Here is a 22679-nt window from a genome sequence, read left to right on the forward strand (position 1 = left end):
ATATCCCTTTCGGTGATCTGCAGTGATATCAGTTTCTTGAATTACTCCTTCTCCGTCTCCCACATCACATTCAAATGAAGCCTAATTTTTCTTTATTTGGATGAATCATATCCAGTTATAATCAAGAGCGTGCGCGCACACACACACAGACACCTGTGCACAAGTGCTCACACGTGCACTCAGACTCACAGGGTACAGCAGGTGCCTGGTATGTGTATTTGAATCGTAACTGTAACTATGCCCCTCCTTGTCAGTGCTTTTGCCTGGCACTTAACGCCAGACGCCCACACAGGCAGTCCGCCCTGTTGCCAAGCAGCAGGAGACTCAAGCTTGCGGTGGAAAACCGGGGGGGGGGGGGGGGGGGGGGGGGGAGTTGGTTGTGGAAGAACTGGTGGAAGATGGTGGTGGTGGTGGTGGGGATAAAAACGCACTCTACTTGAAGCTACATCAAAAATCTCTGTTTGTCAGCAGGAGTGAGCCAGGTCAGGCTGGAGGTGGGATGACGCAGTACGCTCCCACACGCTTATTTCATAGACAATGGTGAAAAAAAAGAAGGAAAAAAAAGGTGAAAGCACAGTTTGAAGTGGCTCGTACCATTAAATCGGGCGAATGGATTTTCACATTAAAACTCTGGAAAGCCACACAGATGTAAATGGTAGTGCTCTCTGACCTGTGGGCTGCTTTGTAAGATGTGCGCTGTGGTATGTAAACCTGCCACAAAGATGAGGCTGAATGTCTTCCTGTGGCTGCCGCATGTGAGCCTCGCTCCCACTCTGCTCACTCGTCTATACATAGACACTCACCTACACGCTGACACCCCCAAGCCACTGCACAGGTTTGAGGAAACACTGAATCCAGCACTATCACTCCACATCATGTCCCCCCCCCCCATCTCCATCCTTTTTACCTTCATTCTTTCTCTCTTGATTATTTTCACCCTTGCCCTCCTCTGTATTCAACCTCTCCCACTCTCGCGTAGCTCTTTCTCCTCCCACTCTTCTTCCTGCCTCGAGCCTCTGTCAACTCACAGCTTTAAATACACGCCACCTCATCCGTTCTCCCAACGTACCACTTTTTCTTCTAGCCTGGACTTCCTGTGTCCTCTCTGTTTTTACTAATATCTTTTGACTTGTGTTGATTCATATCTTATTCTCCTCTCCCTATTGTCTTGCTATTGTGTGTGGGTCTGCTAATAATAGAACGAGAGATGTACATACTATGTGTGGGTAGTATGTGTGTTTTGTGTTTCTATGGAAGAAGGAGGAGGATGATCGGGAAACTGTGTGTGTCTGTTTTTATGGCGCTCGGGGATTCAGGCGTAACTGCTCATGAAGCAGAAATCAGATTCTAGATTAGCCTGTCAACACTTGCCTCACTGGGGGGATACTCTTAACAGGAGGCATTAGTTACCGCTGGTAAAATACAAATCTTGGCAGTGTAAAACCACACAGTGTGTACAAGCATGGCTCAGACTTACGTAACAGCACCTCTGCTTCTCTCAACATCTCCATCTGAAGATGAACAGGTCAACAGGTTTATTTGCTCCGAATGTTTAATTTCTTTGTCTTCCACAGACCTGATTAAAAATGACCAAGACAAAAGTAACATCTTGTCAGAATGTTCAACAATAGAACATCTGTGCTTGTAAATTACGCCTAAACTTTTCATTTTAATGCGCTGAAGTGTAAGTTATATAGACAGGAATGAAAAAGGTGGTCTTCTTCGATACTATGGTGCTAAAATAGCCACTGACAGTTTTTTGCTACCCTAATTGGAACTTTTTATTCATCTGCACTAAGCAAACGAGCGCTCCACCTACGTGATTGTATCTTTAAACACTCTAATTTCGACCACTCTCGTAGTTCTTAAAGTGCTCTTAAAATTAAAGCGATGGGATGTGAATCGCTGCTCAGTGTGGTAGATCTGTGTCTTCTTTAACTGAGCCAGTATTAAAAAGGGCAGAGTCAGAGTGAAATCCTGTCAAACATCTATTAGGTTATATGTAAACGTTATGTCATCAGGAGGATTAAGGGATAAAACTGAGTATGCCTTTTGTTATTGTCAACTAAGCCCATGAAGTATTTGCAGAACCACAACCACGACTTCACCCCAAGTAGTTTCATTTAAAGCTTTAGTTACTTCGTGTTTTGCACATAAATTGCATTACTTTGGATCAAGCTACCCAACAATAAGATCAGTCAATGGCTGCAACAGTGATATACAGTACTATGCAAAAGTTGTGAGCCATTTTTGCACCAACAAGATGATTTTCAAAGAAAATAATACAGTGAAGACTTGAAGGATCCATCTGGTCCTTCAGCTGATTCGTCTACTATTTGCCAAAGCCTCATAGGAAATGCTCTCAGTGGAACTTGGCTGTCAGGAAGCCATTCTTAAAGAAGGAAAACAGGGAGAAAAGATTGAGGTATGTCAAAACACAAAGACTGGATTGAAAATTAGTGGCAACAGATCTTATGGAGTGACTAACCAAATTTGACCATTTTGATTAAAGTCATCAGTAAGTGTGTAAAACACATGAAGGCTCTGACATGGTTTGGCAATGCATTTCAGGCAATAGTGATGGGTATGTTGTCAAAATTCATGGAATTATTGCAGAAAAATATCATAAATTTGTTAGTACTGTATAAGCTCTGTTTCTGCTTTATATACTATATATGAGATTTAGATAACTTTTCTTGGAATGGCATGGAAATCAGATGGGGTGGGAAAATCATATCCATTTCTTTACACATATGCAGGTGTTACATTCTGTAATATGTACTGTATATGGTAAAATATATCAAATGCTGCAAGTATATACACAAATAATTAAACATTTGAGTTACATTTGATTTTATGTACTGTATAGCCTGTATAATAAATAATCATGCAGCCTAATAAGTATAAAATCCAGAATGCTACACAACATGAGGTGGATCAGTTAGAAAGTCTTAAGTTTCACACACTCTGAATTATAGATCTGAGTTGCTACTGAAAATAAGAAATAAAGCGTTTCAACACTATGGGCTGAACCATTTTTTAATGGTCGTACCCAGTATGTTCAGTTTTATAATTCATATTCAATGTTAATTGTAGCTATTGTCATATGCAAAATGGAAAGAGATTATTTTAGGGTAGCACAAGCCATCCTATTCCACATCAGTAGATCTGCCTCTTGCACATTTCACTAAATCACTGGACCTATTTCCCATTTTCCTAGTGAAATATAAAGAATTGGGGGTAATTCAAAGTGTTTGCCCAGTACTTTACACATCAATAAATTAGAAATTATAATTTAATATGTATAGGAAAATTGGTCATTTTAGCCTGTTGCTAGGCGACATGATGGTGTCATAATATATCATGCATAATTCAACTTTTGTGGGTACAAATGAGATCTTATTGTTACGACATTAAAATGATAGGATGCTTTTATAAGGAGTTATAGGTACATAAATTTTAAAAACGGGTCATTTTACCCATGGCTAAATGGTTGCTAGGCAACATGATGATGCCTTATTATCATGTACTGCTAAGAACCTTCAGGGGCCTGAGATGTACCTGCGTGCCAAGTTCGGTTGCTCAAGTCCTGATGGTGTAGGCGGAGTTTGTGGACAAAGAAACAAACAGACAGACTGAGATTTTGTGTATTATAGTGAGATATGAAACATTTGCAATTATTTGCTAACGTGAGCTAAAAAGAATAGACAAAAATGAAATTGTTAAAAGTGGTTAGTAGTTGAAATGGTAATAAATTGCTGTAAATATAGATAAAAAATGGAAAAATGAGAAGAAAGACATAAAGGAATGCTCGAGTCTGAGTCTGTCTTGCTAGCAGGTACAGGGGAGGATCGTCATTTAATCTATTATACAATATTCACTCTTTTTTTAGTTCTGCTGTTTGTCTCTGTTAATTCCTGAGGAAAATATCTGGCTCATTAGCTGCTAAATATTCCACTGTTCCCCAAAAACCTAAGGCTCTATTAAGCTAAGGGGAGCTGCAGATTTGGGTTTATTACTGTTTTCATAGAAAGTCACAATAATGTATATTCAGTAAAAGATGCTTAGTAATTTTCTGTAACAGTGTAGTGAAAAGCTACTCAAACAGCAGTAAATACCATATTTGCTGGCGACTATTTTCAGCCATGGATTTGGTGTTCTAGTGAGTATTTACGGAAGCTGGAGGGTGTATGTGGGCTTGACTGAGAATAAACTACAGTGCCCATGTTCGTAGTAGTGACGGAGCATGTCACTCAGTGCAAGAGTGTGCCTCACTGTTATGTCTTCTAGTCCTTGTGCTCTCTGGCACAAAAACGTAAACCACGTCAGGCTTTGGCTGCACATGCTGTACTTAAAATGAAAAAGGGAGAGAAACCTTCAAGAATAGATGCTATGAAAAAGATTAAAATATGTCAATGATGTATGTATTAAAACTTCAAAAAGGGCAATATAAGATCACTCTTGGGTGCAGTGTAATTTTCTGTAACAGTGTAGTGAAAAGCTACACTGTACAGTATAAATAATCAGCTGAGACCAAACAAAACCCTGAAAATTTAAAAGTATAATTTAAAAAAGGGATTTTAAAGACACTGTAGTTCACAAGGCAGGTATTTCCATAACCCTTGTGGTGAACAGCATAAAGTGGAAACAGTCAGCAGGTTCCTGTCTAAAAATCTCAGGGTGTAAATTGGTTAGTAGGGGGACAGCAATTAAATGGGTAGCCAGTGTTGGATAATTAAAAGTGGAGTATTGTGTTCTCTTGTGTTTTGTGGTAAGCCTTACAGCTCTGTGTTTCACAGCTTATTAATCGATTTCTCTTTTTTTGACAGCAACATTACAATACTCCTGCTGTTTGACAATAGTCCAGCCTGTAAATAGAATGAAGTCTTTGTTGGTTTAGTCTTTTCATTGGATTTGTTGATAGTGGAAAAAATATTAAATACAGTCTATCTTTAACAAGAGATTGCTCCTCATTGTTTTTCCCTAAAATTCGGTTTGACTGCCTCGTCCTTGCACCGCTCTCCATAAAACAAGCTGGGAAACTACCATGAATTGCAAAAGTGTTGCATTATCTTATTTCCTCTTACTCTCTTTGCTGCATTCATGCCTCCCTCTCTCTGTGCTTTTTTTCCCCCAGTGTTTCCATGCTAAAATGACAGGGACTGCATGTCCTTGACAGCAGCTGGCCCCAGCGAGAAACCGGCCATTTACATGCTAATCTCAACCACTGCTCCCTCTTCCACCATTCACTCACAATCTGCAGATGGAACATCTCTAATTTCTGCCAGCATAGAGAGGCTTTTGTGTTATATGTGCACTTTTGCATGCATTACAGAAAGTGGTTTCCCATTTTCATACAGGATGATCCACTGAAGAACTCGTATCGAGCTTTATATAATCCATTAGAGTGGTTGGACTAATAAAACTTATATTTAACAACTTTAGCGAAGGGACATCTTTCCCCATTTTACTTGTTTTTCTTAAATTGCTTTTGTTACTCTTTAATACACTTGTAACTTATCTGTCAGAACTCAAAACTTGTGTAGTTGGTGGGGGCGTATGTCTTGATGATGTCAGTCATCTCACTGTTATTACAGTTTGTTAGCTGTCGCACATCTGCATTACATTCCTCCTCTTACATACCATTGCTATGATTTGTCACTATCAATGTGCAGCTTCAATTGCTTCCTTTGCCTGTCGCTTTTTCTGCTTTGGTGCTGACTGTATGTGTCTGTCTTTCTCTGGTTTCTTCATCTCTGTATGTGTGTGTGTGTGTTTGTGCGTGCGTGTGTGTGTGTGTTGTCCATCTCTGGTCCTTCCTGTCAGTGTCCGGCCGCCATCTATCTCAGGGCAGCCCACCTCGGCTCCCTCCACTCCTACGGCAGTGAGCAGTGCTGCCACTCTGTTTCCCACCAGTCTGACTGTTCACAGCTTCGTCAGTCTTCATCAGTACTGCTGCCCTTCTACTGACCAAAGCTTACAGCAGGAGGACAGGTAAGGGCTGCCTTCATGGGGCCTAATTACAGTGAGTACAAGATAAATAAATAAAACCCCTTAAACCCCATTAGAAACATTGCGATGCCAAAACCTGGCAACCACCTGAAGATCTCTCCCTCACGCTGTGGCCAGTCCATTTGTCACCATCATTGTCTGCCAGTTACCTGCTTCTCTCAAGAGCCTGTGTTTCAGTCTCCTACCACTCCCAGGTGTGACTAATAGCTAGGCAATTCTACCAGCCTGAAAAACACACAGCTTCTTTTAAAGAGTGAGAGGAAGCAGTCATCCTCAGAAAGCTTTGGGACTGAGATGGACTGAGTCACAAGTGAACCTGGTGAATTCTCCCCCTCTGTCCTCTCCTTATTTCATTTATCCTTTAACTGAGTCTCAGACACATGTGCGCATGATGGTCCAACACTGCCATCTAATGGTATTAGAAGGCTGTGGCTGCTTAAACTGTGTATAGAAAGCATATTTTTTAATAAAGATGCCTTCATGTCCCAGATTTAACTTAAAATTGCCACCCAGTCTCCGTCTGTTTGCTTTCTGCTTTTTCTGCTTTTGTGTCTCATACTGTTGTTTTTTTTCACTCTCCGTCCTCCTCTTTCTCTTTCTCCCTGTCTGGTCTGTCTGCCTCCTGTCCTGTGTTTCTTCACGTGCTTTGGCTTGTCCCATGTTGCTTTCCAAGAGAGGAGGGTGAGGATGAGCGTGCCCATCAGTTCTGTTGTTCTGCCTCAGGCTGCAGTAGCCCCTCCTCTCGCTGAGCTGAGGTGTGACTGACCGCACGACGACTCGCTCGCACATTTACCTGTGAAAAGGATATCGCAGCTTATGCTGCCAGAAAACCGAGACCTCGCTGTGTACCAAAAATACTGAGTCTTGCTGCATCGGAGCAAGAAAAATAGAAATGCATGCCATATTTGTTTTTATGTATGCTGTCACTGATTTAGCCAGGTATCATTTTTGTGTGCTAATTTAGACTTTATGGAATCTCGATGTTGTGTTCTCTCTGTATTCTTTGCTGTTTTTTTTCTTTACTTGCAGCCATATCAGGCTGTCAGATCACATCACTAGCTCCTGCTCATTACTGTCACACTCATGTTTATCTTAGATCCACTAGCTGAGTCATGTCATTTTGGATGTGCACAGTAGTCACTATTTGTTATCTGTGCAAAGTGCTCTACACCTCTGTCTCCAGCGATTATGTATTGTCAGAGAAACTAGCATATGATGATATAAAAACATTGTTGTTTAGCCTGTTAATTTATTTGTTCCATCTGATAAATATCCGCCTGTTTATTATCATTTTTATTCATGACTTCAAAGTCAAGTCTTGTTGATTTCATCTTCTGAAAAAATAAAAGACTCCAAGCTCCTGAAGACAAGGATTTCTCTCCTGTATAAATGTCTGAAGATGACGCTTATGCTTCTTTAATTGCTAATTGTGTTTCAGTCATGCACCAATGTTGCTCATACATATCTGCCACCTCATTTATCTACACCTTAAGCCCATTTTATTCGCAGGAAGTTATACTAGTAATTCTATTTTAGCGTTAAATTGACTCTGTGCTCTGCATTGGCCTTCCATGGTAACCTTTCACTGCAGAACACACAGGAAATGCATAGTTACATATTGCATAGACATATTGTTATAGTTTGGTTAAAGTGTTATTTCCAACCAACTGGCTTTCTTTACTCAAATTGTATTAAAAAATTTTTTAGCACATGTAGCTGTTTTTACAATCTCTATAAATTATAGGGTTTTCAAAGTCAACAACGTAAACACATTTCACAAAGTGTTGGGACAGTGTTTAAAATGTAAACAACAGCTATGCAATTTATACTTTGTAAATAGGTTAAAAAATTATATTAAATGTTGAAACAGGTCTTTCTTTTGTTTTCTAAAAACCCAAGCCCGTTTTGAATTTTATTCCAGCAGCACATTTCAAAAAATGCAGGACAGGATAAACAGGTTTTGAAGATGCTGACATCTTGATGACGTCCATACAGGAAAGGCCTTGCCTACCACATTTTGCATGTATATTAATAGCATCACAGTGAAAGATGAGTTCTAAAATGGGCTTGTTGCAGTTTAGACCTGTTGAAAACATTTAGAGCATTCAGAAATAAAAAACACGACAGAGGAAGATTTGAACCACGGAGTGGATGAAATAAAGAAAGAATGGGGACCTGTGTTGCTCTAAAGCAACTGGGCTCCTCAGTTCCCACATGCTTACAGAGGGCTTTATTAAAAGAAATGGTGATGCATCACAGTGTGAAACATGCTGCTGCTCTGTCTGTCGTTGGCCTCAAATTCAAAAGCATGGATTTTTCAAAAAGCAATAAACATTTTTAGCAGTTTATTTGTTTACTGTGTACAGTTTTCATGATTTACAAGTCCTTGTATTCCATCACTATTTACTTTTATTTACTCTTTATAAAAGAACCTAAAAGGTTCTTTTATAAAAGTATATTAAGGAGAATTAGTATTTTGTAGTATCGTTCTATAGAAGATTACATTTTAAAATGTGTCACTGTTTGCCTCCCGCTCTATCTTTTACTAATATTGTGGCATATAACTCTCCATCCATCCATTTTCTTAACCGCTTATCCAATTCAGGGTCACGACACGGCTGGAGCCGGAGTTGGCTCCAGCAGGATTACACTGCGGACAGATAGACAGTTTTATCACAGGGCTAACACAAAGAGACAGGCATTCACATTCACACCCACTGCCAGTTTAATCAGTGATTAAACTAACATGCATGTCTTTTGTTATGTTGCCCATCTCATTTCAACACACTGTCCATGTGTCTTTCATTTTCACTTGCTTCTCATAGACTTGTAAAAACCCATAAAAATACAAAAGCACAAGATGAAACAGCACTCATTTCTTATGTTTTTTTTTTAATTTATCCTCTTTTTCTTCAATAAATGAATGCACGTCTCTGTGTCTCTATTTCCTGTGTTTTGATGTGTTTTATTTGCTTGGTTTGCTCGTGTGGAGTACAAGTGATTGTGAGCGTGTGAGTGATCTGGTAGAGGAGGGTGGAGATGAAAAAGCTGGGCAGGGAGAGGGAAGTTCATAGCTGTCAAAGGATCGTCAAGAATGTAGCCTGTACAGCTCTGCGGGGTGAGCGAGAGCCCTGCACATACAGCATGTGTGTATGCAGAGAGAGAGCGAGAGAGGGTGTGTTTATTATTACGGTGTTCCGGTTAGTGTGGGACTTTCTCTGACAGTAGCAGCATGGTAAGAACTCAGCTTTTTCACTTTTCTTTTACATGTAAAACTACCCCAAAAAGACTTGTATGAGACTGTATGAGACAACTTGTAACACCGGTGTGTGCTTTTGGCGGCCTACAATGCAGTGGTGCGAATTCATGACATGGCTTGTACAGTGGATTAACTGCTGTGTGTACAGACGGTGATATTTAATCATCACAGACAGGCGGCAGCGGGAACTGATAATAAATGGGGGTCTGTTTTCAGTAGATGCAATTTTATTGAAGGAAACTCAATTTGATAAACTGAAAAATGGAAAGGAAAGGATATAAATGGGCTCTGACGGGTAATTGTGTGACAGAGTGTAAATGCCAGTCAGCTGACAGATCACATACTTTTAGAAGTCTTGGTAACCTGCCACTGTTATGAGTGCTGCTCTTGAGGAACTGCAAAGAAAGCATATAGCCGTGTGCCAGATGGGGTCTGTTTGAAATAAATGACTTTAAGTAAATTAGTTAAAACGCCCTTGCAAATGTTTGGCATGTTAGTTTAAATGCCTGGTAGCAGGAGTTGTCAGCACTTTGCGGCACTTTGAAGTGTGTTCACAAGATGCTAAATGCCAAATCAGCTGTACCCAACCTGAAAGTGAATTAGTCGAGCTTGACAGTAAAAGGAAGTTTCAAAAACAGATGTCAAGCTCAGAAAAACTGCAAGTGTAATAAGAGATGAGAAAACGAAGTCAGTTTCCAATGAAAGTTTACACTATCTTGTCACCCTGTCTCTTTATACAACACTTATCTCTTCATTCTTTTTTGCTTTAGTACCAGAGATTATCTGATGAGTTAAGGTTTAGGAAATGCTGCCAATTCTCAGCCTTCCAAACAAGTTGTACATTTTCATCCAGTAAGTCTTTATTGGGCTTTGAACTGGAGGCTCCAGGTAGTAGGAAGAAAGTGTAAAGTGTTCATGTGTGCGATGGGAAGCTCATGGGTTGAGATGGTGAAATGGCTGGAGAGTGTTGGCGGTGCAGGAATGCTCCGATTTGACCCATGAATGATTTTATTGTTTCCTTTCGGTTTGGCCATGAAAGAGAATACTGACTGCTCTGGCTGAGGATTCATTTCTGTGGTTTCTGATCTCTTTAAGTCCTGAAATTAACGGCAAATATTATCACATCACATCTCCAAAGTAATTAGCTTGGATCTTGTTGAAGGTCTGCGCTGCACTTTTTATCCTTCGTTGTCCACATTTAGCTTGGCAGGGTTATACTGGGTAATAAGCTCGGAGACAAATGGAAAAATTAACACAAAAACTCAGAGATGAAGAGATTAGAAAGGATATGAGATAACTGCGCTGAGTCTATGCTCAGGTGGAAATGAGTCAACGTTCAGATCGATGCAATTAATGGCATCTCATTGCAGACAGCGGAGAGGCTAATCCCTCAGCCTCCATGTCCTGCTGTGGGTTCGATAGCACAGTCGGACCTACTGCTGTTCTCTCATAAGCGCATAGGCAAACACACATACACACACTGTCAGCACATCAATATTATATGATGAAGGGAAAAAAGGCGGGGGATTGCATGAAGTTGGCATTGTCCTTTACAGCGCATGCTCCCATACACTTTTCACTTTCCCTCATCTGCCCTGTTATCAATTTCACTTCTATAACCCACTTCTGTAATTTTTTTAAACACCATCAGCAATCTCTTTCCTGTTTATGAAATTCCAGCCATCTGTCCCATCTCCAATTAAATGATAGGAGGTAGTAAAACCCTGGGCTGGTCTTTATGCGGAAGCCTCTAGAGAGAGCCTCTCTGTGTAACAGGAATACAGTGTTTCTTACATAAATAATGAGATTCAGATGCCAGCTGCGATATGGCCACACTCATGTTTTATACAACAAACTTTTTACTCAGATATCATGGTCTTGTCTCTTACCGCATATTACTGCCTGGCTCTTACTGCAGGCAACTCCAAATTAAACTCTTTCCCTCTGGGGAGGTCCCTGCACCAGCAGGCAGTAACTGTAAAACATAACCAGCTGTCATTTTTTTGTTTTTTGAAAGTTGCACATTCAGTAAAGAGGCTGCCTAAGTGTAGCATTTCTGTTTGGCCTGCTGTTCTTCATTTCTGTTGCATAAACTTTGTTGAGGTTGCATTTCAGTTCAGTTTTAGAACAGGTTTGATAGCATCAGTGTCTGCTTTAGTGACATATTCTGAGGATTTTATTTAGGCTATTTGTGAAGTAAGAAAAAAGCAATCACTGAAGGGTTTAAAACATTATTGTGATCTGATGAGGGCAAAAAGAAATTGCATTATGTATTTCAAAAGTCTCCCAAATATCTCTCGCATATTTGAGCCAAAGCTTGTGCAGTTTGGCATTATTGTTTTGTAGCTGTTATTGACTGAATCTGAGAGAAAATCTTTTTTTTTTCAGGTGAAAATAAAAATAGCCAGAGTTTTAAGGGAGCATTGCATGCACAGTTGGACGTGGGTTGCACTGCACCTAGATAGGAGAATTTTTTAAAAATGTTTTCTTTAATATTTCACCAACCTGGGTATTTTACAGTGTGACAAATGTTCTCCCCACGCTCAAAGAAAGAAACATAAATCTGTGATATTTGCACCCGTCTTATAGCATACAGTCTGTGCAAATGAAAAACACAGTGATATGGTCACATAATTCATATAGTTGATCTCTTATTTGGTGGCAGTGGAGAAATTGTCACCTTTACATTTGGTTTGCATTTTTAGATTTTCCTTTTTAATGAGTTTAAAAGAGCTTAAAAGCTAAAATCTGGGGATCAGCTATGCCTTTTCAGAGACAGGTATATGGAACTGGACTTGTAGCTCTCTAATATTCCTTTTCAGTTCATATTTTAGGTACGCGGTTGAATGAAAGTAGCATTTGTTCCAAGTGACGTGCACAGCTGGAAATCATACAGTAGTCTACCTGTTGATGCTATGCAGAGGCACTTGTGTGGCCAGTTTCCTTAAAAGAAGCCAACTGAAGCCGCTTTGAATTAGACAGAATTTCATATTCCTACAGGTTATGCAAGACAATGTGTAAATAACCAACATAAATATAGTAACGATTCATCCAAAGATTGATCTATCGAAAATAGCTAGTTTAGACCATACAGTAATTTCATGATTCACTCTTTACAAATATCTTACTTTTAGTGTTTTCAGAAAAAGGCAACTATTACGTAGACCGTCATTCACAACCTGTGGAGCATCTTCAACACCCACCGAAATGGTGATAACAGTCAATACATTGTCATGGCAACCACGCTTCTCTTCCTAACAACCGCCTCACCACCCACAAAGGTCCCACAGCAACCGTCACCAAGCAACCCCCTCCCGCTTCTCAGTTTCTCTATTTAAGGAGCAGAGGAGGAGGAATGATAAACGATGTTGCACAGAGAAAGAGGAGATATACGCAAAAACTTGTTGAAAATGAAAGCAAAGCATAGCTTGGTATTGTGATGAATTTCTTGAGCACGGTGTAATTATAATATATTATTACACATTCACAATATAATATATGTGGTTCCTGTCTTAACTGTGGTAGTATGGGCTATCCTGTAGATGTCAGAATTGCTTCTTTAAAACTGTGTTTCAACATGACTCTTGTGTTATGCAACATATTAAAGCTTTTCTTAGAGTTGTTGTTAGACTCAACAGTAAATTAGCTAGGTCATGTTTTGCTTGAAGGCACTGGATGTCCTTCTTAAAAACCCTGTCCTATGCGGTATTTTCCCCTTCTGGCGACAGCAATGACTCTAAGTCTGTCGAACTGCAGGGCTTGAATTTCAACAGTATCGCTTACAACATCAAAACCAAAACAAATTAAAATAGTTTCCTTGTTGCCCGTGTAGACTTTTCTTGTCTTGTTTTTACCAGCTAAACTCTAACAACAGGAAGTCTCTTTGATCCAATGGAACAGCGACAGCTCAGGGAGGGAGGGAGGAGGACACTGAATGACCCACTCAAACCTAAAATGGTCAAAAGAGTCATTTTTCAGTCATGTTTCTGTCATGTGAATTAATGTGTGATGCAGAGCTTAAACAATACTGAAGGTTAACACTATACAACCAGTCTTTTACTGCCAAAATCTGTTTCACTTGCTGACTCTAATGCTCCCACACATCCTTGACCCTTGCTACACACTCTGTGCCTTGTTGTGGGACAGGACACAACTTTCTGAAGGGGGTGCGGCTAACACAAGAAGGAAATGTAGGCAGGGACATGTGACAGCAGTTGTTCTCCCAAACACACACTGAGTGATTGACTCGGGTGGATTTTGTCTCATCAAATCTGGATAACAGGACACTGGAGGACTTCTGGGACTAACTGATATCTGAGAGGTTTTGTTGTTATTGCTATCCTGACTGGAAATAGGATTCAGTTGGATTACGACGGTACTCTTAACTGCTTGCATTTACAGCCGCATAATGGACTGAGTGAGTGAGTTTGGAAGGAATTGCGTGCATTTAATTCCAGTATTTAAGCTGATGGTGCCTGTCGTGCAGCTAACGCTAATGTAATAACCTGGTTTTTCCTGTCAGTATGGTGCTGCTGGTATTTGGCACTTATTTGGTTACTGTTGTGTTTGTCAAACAAGGAGAGTGCAAAAGTGCATAAACACTACTAACCTTGGAAACGCTTGGTAGTACATTAACTACTCCTCTGGACTCTTAAGAAAGACGATACATGACAGAGACCTTTTATGTCTGTTGGATTACCTATTTATTCTCCAGGCAAGCAATATTGTCAGGTCTCGGGACTGGCACTGCTTGAAAGTAACCAGAATATTGCTTTTCTATAAGTTCATCATGAGCTCCACTAAGAGATGGTTAGTTCTACACCGCTCAAAGGTTTACACGTAAGTCCTTGTTAGTATGTTTTTAAGTCTATCCTACAGAATTTTTCATTCAGTCTCCATTTAAGACTTAACACACTTCACAGTCTTTTTTTTTGGAATATTTAGTCAAGCTGCTTGTGAGTCATTCTAATAGCTTCTGCTCCTTTTTCTTCTGCAGTGTGGAAGGGGAATCCCAGTGTCCAGAAACGGGCACCCACAAAGACACCTCGTTCAGCCAGACGCCTTACCTTCGAGGCTCAGAGCGCTACAGTGACAGCAGCAGCAACGCTCCCTCCGGTTCCAGGGGCCCTTCATGCGTTACAGCTTCCAGCTCAGCCAGCTTGGCCTGGGCATTGCGAACACGCCACCAACCTGCAAGTTTGGCTCTTCGCAAGCAAGAAGAAGAGGAGAACAAGAGATGCAAGGCTCTTTCGGACAGCTATGAACTATCAACAGATCTGCAGGATAAGAAGGTATCAGTCACAAGAATATATTTGTAAATGTGTTCTTTGAAAGCAGTAAGCAGTAGGAAACATATTTTCACTGGAGCAGTATGGGTGCAAAGCATTCAGACTGTGATTTCATCCTTTACCTTGTGTTTTTTTAACCCTCTCCTATTTCAGGTGGAGATGTTGGAGAGAAAATATGGTGGCTCCTTTGTAAGTCGCAGAGCAGCAAAGACCATTCAGACAGCCTTCAGACAGTATCGCATGAACAAAAACTTTGAGCGCCTCAGAAGCTCAGCTTCAGAGAGCCGCATGACGCGCCGCATCATCCTGTCCAACATGAGACTGCAGTATTCGTTTGATGAGCGACAGCCTCAGCAGCAGGCCCAGACACAAACGAACTTCACCCACAGTGTGGCCGTGGGGCCTCCTCACTCTCCTGATCCAGACCGCACAGGAGACTACACCCACTTAGAGGACTCCTTCTCCAAGCAGGTAAGAGTGTTGTGAGTTTCTTTCAGTAGTCATCGTCAAGTTCATTTAATGCTAAGTTTTACATAATATGAAGGTAGTCACAGAGACAGAAAGTAACAAAGAAACATTATAATGAACCAAACTTCACCAGCATCCCCTGTCTTGTCAAACTTAGACCTTACAAGCAAACTACTGATAAATCATTTTATGTTTAGACAATTTCCTCTTTGCTTTTAGATGTGTGAAAACTGTGCGATCATAACAGCTCACCCTCTGTTCCCTCTAGGTTAAATCCTTAGCTGACTCCATAGATGATGCCCTTACCTGCCGTGCAGGTCGCGATGACTCCCAGGAGGGCAGCAAGGAGGGTGGAGGGATTAGTGAAGACTTTGGGGAGTGTGTGTGGAGCAGCAGCAGCAACCCATCTTCCCAAAGAGGTTTGGGAGAAAGAGGCAGGGGTGCTGGAGGAGGACTCAGTATGCATGGTGACAGTACAGCTACTTCGTACAGTGATGTCACCCTTTATATGGATGATGGTATGCCATCCTCCCCTCTGTCCCTTGACCGGGCACCTAGCAGCACAGATACAGAGTACTGGGGTCCTAGTGGCGGTGTGGGAGGGCGAGAGGACAGCAGGGACACTGAGGGAGGCGGCAGCAGTAACAGTCGGCGAAGCACCCCGTGTACAGAGTGTAGAGACTATCGTCTCAGAGGTGCACACCTGCCTCTCCTCACTATTGAGCCGCCCAGCGACAGCTCAGTGGACATGAGTGATCGTTCAGACCGAGGCTCTCTGAGCAGAACGCTGGTCTTTGAGCAGGAGCCAGGTGTGGGTGCAGGTTCCCCTCAGGGAACCCTCAAACACTCCCCCAACACAGGTACTCGAACCACCTCCACAGCAGCTGCGCAGGGCCAGACTCGAGCTCCTGGCAGACCCATACCCACACATATCCCACACCAGGTGGCAGCCCACCACCACCATCACCACCACCCTATACACCACCATCAGTACCCTGACACACCTTCATCATCCTCGTCCCCACAGCAGCCTCCTACCACCCCTCTGTCGTCGTCCTCCTCTACAGCTCTGCCCCCTGGGGGCCTGGAGCAGCCGTGCTGCTCCGATGGAGACAATGATTCACTCAACTCCACGACCAACTCTAATGAGACAGTCAACTGCAGCTCAGGCTCCTCATCTCAGGACAGCCTGCGGGAGCCTCTGCCTCCTCTGGGCAAGCAGACATACCAGAGGGAGAGCCGCCATAGCTGGGACTCGCCCCCCTTCAACAGTGACGTGGTGCAGAGACGCCAGTACCGTATTGGTCTTAATCTATTTAACAAGTAAGATGTACCAAGAAACACAACACAAGTAGCTGTTTTACTGAGAAATATATATCGAATGTCGTAATACTGGAGCAAAAAGAAAAGTCCTTGGTGGTTTTTCTTCAACAGGAAACCAGAGAAGGGGATCCAGTACCTGATAGAAAGAGGTTTTGTGTCTGACACTCCTGTTGGCATTGCTCGCTTCATTCTGGAGAGAAAGGGTCTCAGCAGGCAGATGATTGGAGAATTTCTGGGAAACCGACAGAAACAATTCAACAAAGATGTTTTAGAGTGAGTATTTGAGACAGACGGCTGTAATATATTAAAACATGTCAGACACAGATGTCTGAATGATCCAAATCCATCTACATTTGTAACTTCAGAAAGTTTGCCCAAAAATATGCCAGTGTATATGCACACTCCATCTCACATATTTCATGCCAACTCTAAATTGATGCAATCTTGAAGCAGCTTTAATCTCCTGCCCATATATAGGATAAATTTTTCTTAATATCCAAGTTGGACGGTAGAGACGTTTCATCTGTAACTTCTGACATGTGTGTTTCAGCTGTGTGGTGGATGAGATGGACTTCTCAGGCATGGACATCGATGATGCTCTGAGGAAGTTCCAGGCACAGATTAAAGTTCAAGGAGAAGCCCAAAAAGTAGAGCGGCTTATAGAGGCATTCAGGTTTGTTATAGATCACTAAAGGAATTCATTTCAGTTGTTTGGATGCTGCATCAAAATGAAAATAATCTTTTTGTTTTATTTTTTCACACAAAATTTGTCTCTGTCTTTAGTCAGCGATACTGTGTGTGTAATCCGACCCTGGTTCGACAGTTCCAGAATCCTGACACCATCTTCATCTTGGCCTTCGCCATAATCCTCCTCAACACAGATATGTACAGTCCCAATGTCAAACCTGAGAGGAAAATGAAACTAGAGGATTTCATCAAGAATTTGAGAGGTGCTGCTGGACAGAAAAGATCAAATTACCCTCTACATGAGCTCATGAAATACATAGTGCAACTTTTAAAATATGGCTAAAGTTGTGAGAGTTTTCTAGATTATACGTTTTCTGTGTGACAACTCTAAAATAGCTTTCTTTGGTTCCACTCAAGGTGTAGACAATGGCCAGGACATACCTAGAGACCTGCTGGTTGGGATCTACCAGAGAATACAGAAATGGGAGCTAAGGACCAATGATGACCACGTGTCCCAAGTGCAGGCAGTGGAAAGAGTCATTGTGGGCAAGAAGCCTGTGAGTTTATCCTGTAATACAAAGCTTTTTAATATATTGTTCTATCTAGCTAAAAGTTGTCATTTATTTGTACTGTGTTTGTCTATGTAGGTGCTGTCCCTTCCCCATCGTAGACTGGTGTGTTGCTGCCAGCTCTATGAGGTGCCTGACCCTAACAGACCTCAGAGGACAGGAGTGCACCAGCGGGAGGTCTTTCTCTTTAATGACCTGCTCGTGGTAAGATTTACATTATCATTTTTTTTATCATGTGGCAGATAAGAGGTCAGTTTTTCTTAAAGTACCTGTTAAAAAAATTCATTATACTATTTCTATTGTGCACTAGGTGACAAAAATCTTCCAGAAGAAGAAAACCTCAGTGACTTATAGTTTCAGACAATCTTTCCCTTTGGTTGAGATGCAAGTGCACATGTTCCAGAACTCATGTAAGAAGCAATCTCTGCACCTTCTAACTGTTCTTAAGTGCATTTTGTGATGACAAGAGGATTAATTTCTGCTTTTTTTCCATCTAGACTACCCTCATGGCATCCGTCTGACCTCAGCAGTCCTGGGTGGAGAGAGGAAGGTTCTTATTGTGTTTATGGCACCCAGTCAGCAAGACCGCACCCGCTTTGTTAGCGACCTCAGGGAGAGTATTGCTGAAGTGCAAGAAATGGAGAAATACAGAGTTGAATGTAAGTAGCCCCATCTGCTGGCCTTTCCTGTAAACCATAATGTTACTTTTTGGTCAGTCAAAATGTTTCGTTTTCTTCACATCCTTTCTGGTCATTCTTCTCTGTGCTAAACCTCAATTTTATTTCAAATCCCTCTGTGCCCTGTGTGTAAATGTGCAGCGGAACTGGAGAAACAGAAAGGTGTGATGCGGCCCAGCTTGCTAACTGGAGGTGTGGTTGGAGGAGGCGTAGGTGTGAAGAGCGATGTTGTGAATGGCACCTTGGGAAGAACAAGTTTTGATGACAATTGCTCAGTTGGTGAGGGTCTCAAACGCACAGCGCTCAGCTCTTCTCTCAGGGACCTATCGGATACAGGTGAGACATTGCCTCATCAGAGACAGGGTCAGCTTGATTTCATTACTACCAGCTGGGATGAATTGGGTTGCATGATTTTGGTCTCTGTTTCTATTGCTACAGCCTGTTTCTCTTTCTTGCTAAGTCTGACAGTCAGACACAGCTTATGCAACTCTTGCCTTTTTTGCAAAAAATATTCCAATCTTTCATGCTTTGCTAACCTGGTTCTTCCTGGTGGGGTACAGGGAAACGTGGTCGCAGGAACAGTGTTGGTTCTCTGGACAGTACAATGGAAGTAAGTCTTTATGTAAGACTAGAATTAGACCTATAACCTCCACTAGATTTGCATTTTCCCCCATTGGTTCTTTATCCTCCCGAGCAAGTACTGTATGTACATGGTGTGTGCGTGTACATGCATGTGTGTGTGTCCTGGACTGACACCTGTTGCATGACTATGTGCGTATATACTTACCCTAGCATGTTTTCCACCTCCAGATACAATTATTTCCTGTGTGTGATAATAAGCGGGAACCGGGATGTATTGCAAGACTCTAGTGTTTATTCTAAAACTCGATGATACTTTATCTTCTAGGGCTCCATCATTAGCAGCCCACAGCCTCACCAGCGCTATCCACTGCCAGGTGTGCTTCCTGGTTGCTATGGAACAGAAGACTTCCGGCCTCATCGCCCCATCCTGAGCCCCGGGACGGGGGTGGGGGGTGGGCCGGGGCAGCAACATACCACTGCTGGGACAGGAGCTGGGGGAGTCTCCAGCAGTGTAGAGAGAGCAGGAGCGGGGAGCGGCCCTGGGGGGAGCAGCAACAACAACAGCGGTTCCTTCCTGGGTTCCCTATTCGGCAGCAAACGCGCCAAACCACCAGGGCCCCTTATTCCACCGGGGCCACAATACCCCGCACCTGTCCCCCCACCGACTACGGGAGGGCCCCCTCCTCACTCCCCTTCATCTCTATGCCAATTGGAGGGGGGGGCTTCCAAGCTCCAGGCACTTCACGCACAGTACTGTCACGCGGGCACCGTGCAGCCGCCACCACCTTACTACCATCACCATCGCTACCACGTCCAAACTGTCCCTCCTCCTTTGCCAGGAGTGCCCCCTCATACTATACAGAGAGGCCCTCTACCCTGTCGTCCACCGCTTGGCCCACCGCACGCCCAGCACCCACAGCTGGCCCATCTCTCCCAGCTCTCCCAGCATGGGCTTCCGGGTCGTTACACCAACATGGTGGTGGGATGTCCCCCCCCCCTTTCTCCTCTCTCCCAACATTCCCAGAACCAACAGTTCGCCCTCTACCACGTGCAGCCCACACACTCTGTCAGAGGAGCCGGCGGCCCTGGTACCAAACCTCCACTAACCTTGTCATTCTCCCACCCCCACGCACACTCCCAAACCCACCCAGGACACGCGCACACACCACACCCAGTCAGCCACAGCACCCATCAAACACACTTCATATTCGGCACTCTGCCCCACAATCTACCATCCGCTACCGTCAATGCGCATCACGCAGCCTCCGCCGGCCCGTATCTGCCCCAGTACCCTCCTCTTTCTTCTATCCCCCCTCCCCCACCACACTCCCCTTTACCCCCCCCTTCGTCCCCCCTTACCCCTCTTACACCTCTCTCCCCTCACCCCCCCCAGCACCCCGGGCAGCCTCAGCAGGGGCCGCAGGTGACAGGGGCTGGAGCGACCGGTACAGGGGGCAGCTCCAAATCCAAGCCTATCAACCGGATAAGTACCGTAGTGTGAGCAGGATGTGGGGCTCCAGAGTTCAAAGGTCAGATGATAGATTGGAGGAGATGGGCAGAGCTAGGCCTAGAACCAAATCTGCCAGGACAGAAAGTAACAGCAGCAGCGCTACTGAGAAGAGGAAACGAAGTTTGCTCCGTCTCTGTTACTTTCACCTCCGTTTTCCACATATGTAGACGGAGACAGAAAGCACAATTAGAGTTAAACGGCACGGCCTGTGGACGCATCCTTGAAACCTGAACCGGCACCACAGAAACACACACACGTGCAACATTACACAAAAACACACACCACACGTTTCCCACACACAATCAGAGAAGTCTATAGCCATATATTTAAGATGAAACTAAATCTATATCTAGCTATATTGCCTCAGTTTTAATTGTTTGGAGTCTAGTTGAGTCTGTATGAGACTATTTACATGTACAGTACAAAGATGTGATAATGTGGCACTGGGAAACTGGAGACCATAGGTATCCACCTGCTTACGTGGGCATGTAAATAAGGACTGAACCACCAAATGTATTCCAGCGGAGTTTGGCATTAAAACCTGCCCCTTGACTTTGCAATAATTTACTTAGCTTCATGATGTCTCTGTTCATTCTTGCAGGTTACGCTTTGCTGACAGGCATTTTTTTTTTTCTAAAAGAAGACCTCAGATATGTTGCTTTGTCTAAAACTTCTAAAACCAGTGCACTGTTTTCTGACAGTCTTTTGCTTATTGGTCTTTCACATGTCAACAGATGTCACCGGGCTTTCTAATGCAACGTGGGGTATGGGAATCAATGAGACAAATAATAATATATTTTGAATGTTTATGAAGCTTCTTGCTGTTTTATAGATATTATAATATACCTGCCATGAGTATGATGAATATTGTCCAATAATTGTTTTGATCAGTGAGTAATTATATCAGCAGATGTTTGTACATGGTTTTAGAGAGTATATTCACATACAGATTCCCTCACTTTGCCATATCCAGTTGAGGGTATTCAGATATGTGAAGTGTGAGTTCCTTTCATAGTACCATGGTTTTATTCAGTTCATCTTTTAATGATTAGTATTACTGACTGTTCAGGATAAAGAAGGAGGTTTAGTTTTTGTTCAAATCAATTTGAACATTTACAACATTCCTCTTTTTTTCTGTTCTGTTTGCAAGCAGGGGCACAACCTCTTGAATGGTGTGACTTACAAAAACTTGAATCTACAGAATGAATCTGAGTTAGTGTTTCCTTTTTTATTTTCTTATGACTCTCCCAGTATTTTAAAAGGCTTAATTATGATCGTAGAAATTGGTGAATTTTTCATACAGGGTGCATATGCAGTACCCCATATCGCGATCATCAGATTTATTCATTGTGTGTTTTTTTGTTTTGAAACAAGCACGCTTTTACATGAAGTTTTGTGGTTTTTGCACACGTGATGTCTTAAGTCAGAAATGGCCTTCTTCTAATCCTCCCTCTCCTGCTACTTTCAGAAATCTCTGCTACCGTTTTCTGATGCCTTGGCATCTTGCTGAGGGCTTCTTGTTAGAAACCATAACAAGAGTCAAGAATGTAAAATAGCCTACAGGTGCATACTGTATTTCCTGTTCTTTTTTTTTTTTTTCTTCTTCTCTGTGGGCTTCGTGTTAGTGTCATTCCTTTTGCTACTGCAGATTTTGAAGTAAAAATTGAGCACTGATGTAGATTACCTTCAGTGCCACTGATTACAAAGGAAAAACTGCGTGTATAATCGGATTCAGACGTGAATATTTGAGCAAGGGAAGAATAAAAATGCAGGTGATGTAAGCTACAGGAAGAATATGCCAAATTTCTGGATGATCTGAATCATCAAAAGTAGGTTTTAAGAAGTTTTGGAGAGAGTCAGGAGTATTAAATGAAGAATTTTATAAGTATGTGTTGGCTACTCTTTTCTTTATGGTGTCCTTTTTGACTCTATTTGCATGAATATATCTGCACTTATTGAATAGATTGTACTGTATAAACCTGAATGTACATATTATAATATACATAGGCTTCTTATCTTAACTATGGGATGAACTGCTCCCATTCTGTATTCAGGTGCGTGCATGTGAGTGCCACTAAGTATGTACATAAAAAACAGGGATATGAGATGTTGGCCAAAAGGAATATCAACTTCTTTTTCTTTTCTTATCATTTCAGACTAAGGGTGAGAGAATGAGTTAACATGATTTAAATTAAAGCCTAAAAAAAGTTTATATGTCAGTTCACTTATGGATATTATTTTAAGCAAACAGTTTTGTTTTTTTCTGTGTATGTACTATGTGTACTGAAAGAATAGAGAATTGAG

At 42.2% G+C, this 22679-nt stretch overlaps 1 protein-coding gene across 1 annotated transcript in view; it reads left to right on the forward strand.

Annotated features, from left to right (window-relative positions):
- Positions 1–22679, forward strand: part of iqsec2b (IQ motif and Sec7 domain ArfGEF 2b) — a 29609-nt gene extending 6930 nt beyond the window's left edge. The window contains exons 3-15 of the mRNA XM_063464551.1: positions 14268–14562; positions 14713–15030; positions 15296–16350; positions 16462–16623; positions 16901–17023; positions 17134–17300; positions 17455–17594; positions 17685–17810; positions 17917–18016; positions 18104–18265; positions 18425–18619; positions 18844–18893; positions 19191–22679. Of these exons, the coding sequence (XP_063320621.1) occupies positions 14268–14562; positions 14713–15030; positions 15296–16350; positions 16462–16623; positions 16901–17023; positions 17134–17300; positions 17455–17594; positions 17685–17810; positions 17917–18016; positions 18104–18265; positions 18425–18619; positions 18844–18893; positions 19191–20366 (4069 nt within the window). The 3' untranslated portion in view covers positions 20367–22679. The remainder of the gene's footprint in view (positions 1–14267; positions 14563–14712; positions 15031–15295; positions 16351–16461; positions 16624–16900; positions 17024–17133; positions 17301–17454; positions 17595–17684; positions 17811–17916; positions 18017–18103; positions 18266–18424; positions 18620–18843; positions 18894–19190) is intronic.

Source organism: Pelmatolapia mariae, linkage group LG20 (assembly GCF_036321145.2).
Source record: "Pelmatolapia mariae isolate MD_Pm_ZW linkage group LG20, Pm_UMD_F_2, whole genome shotgun sequence".
NCBI lineage: Eukaryota > Metazoa > Chordata > Actinopteri > Cichliformes > Cichlidae > Pelmatolapia > Pelmatolapia mariae.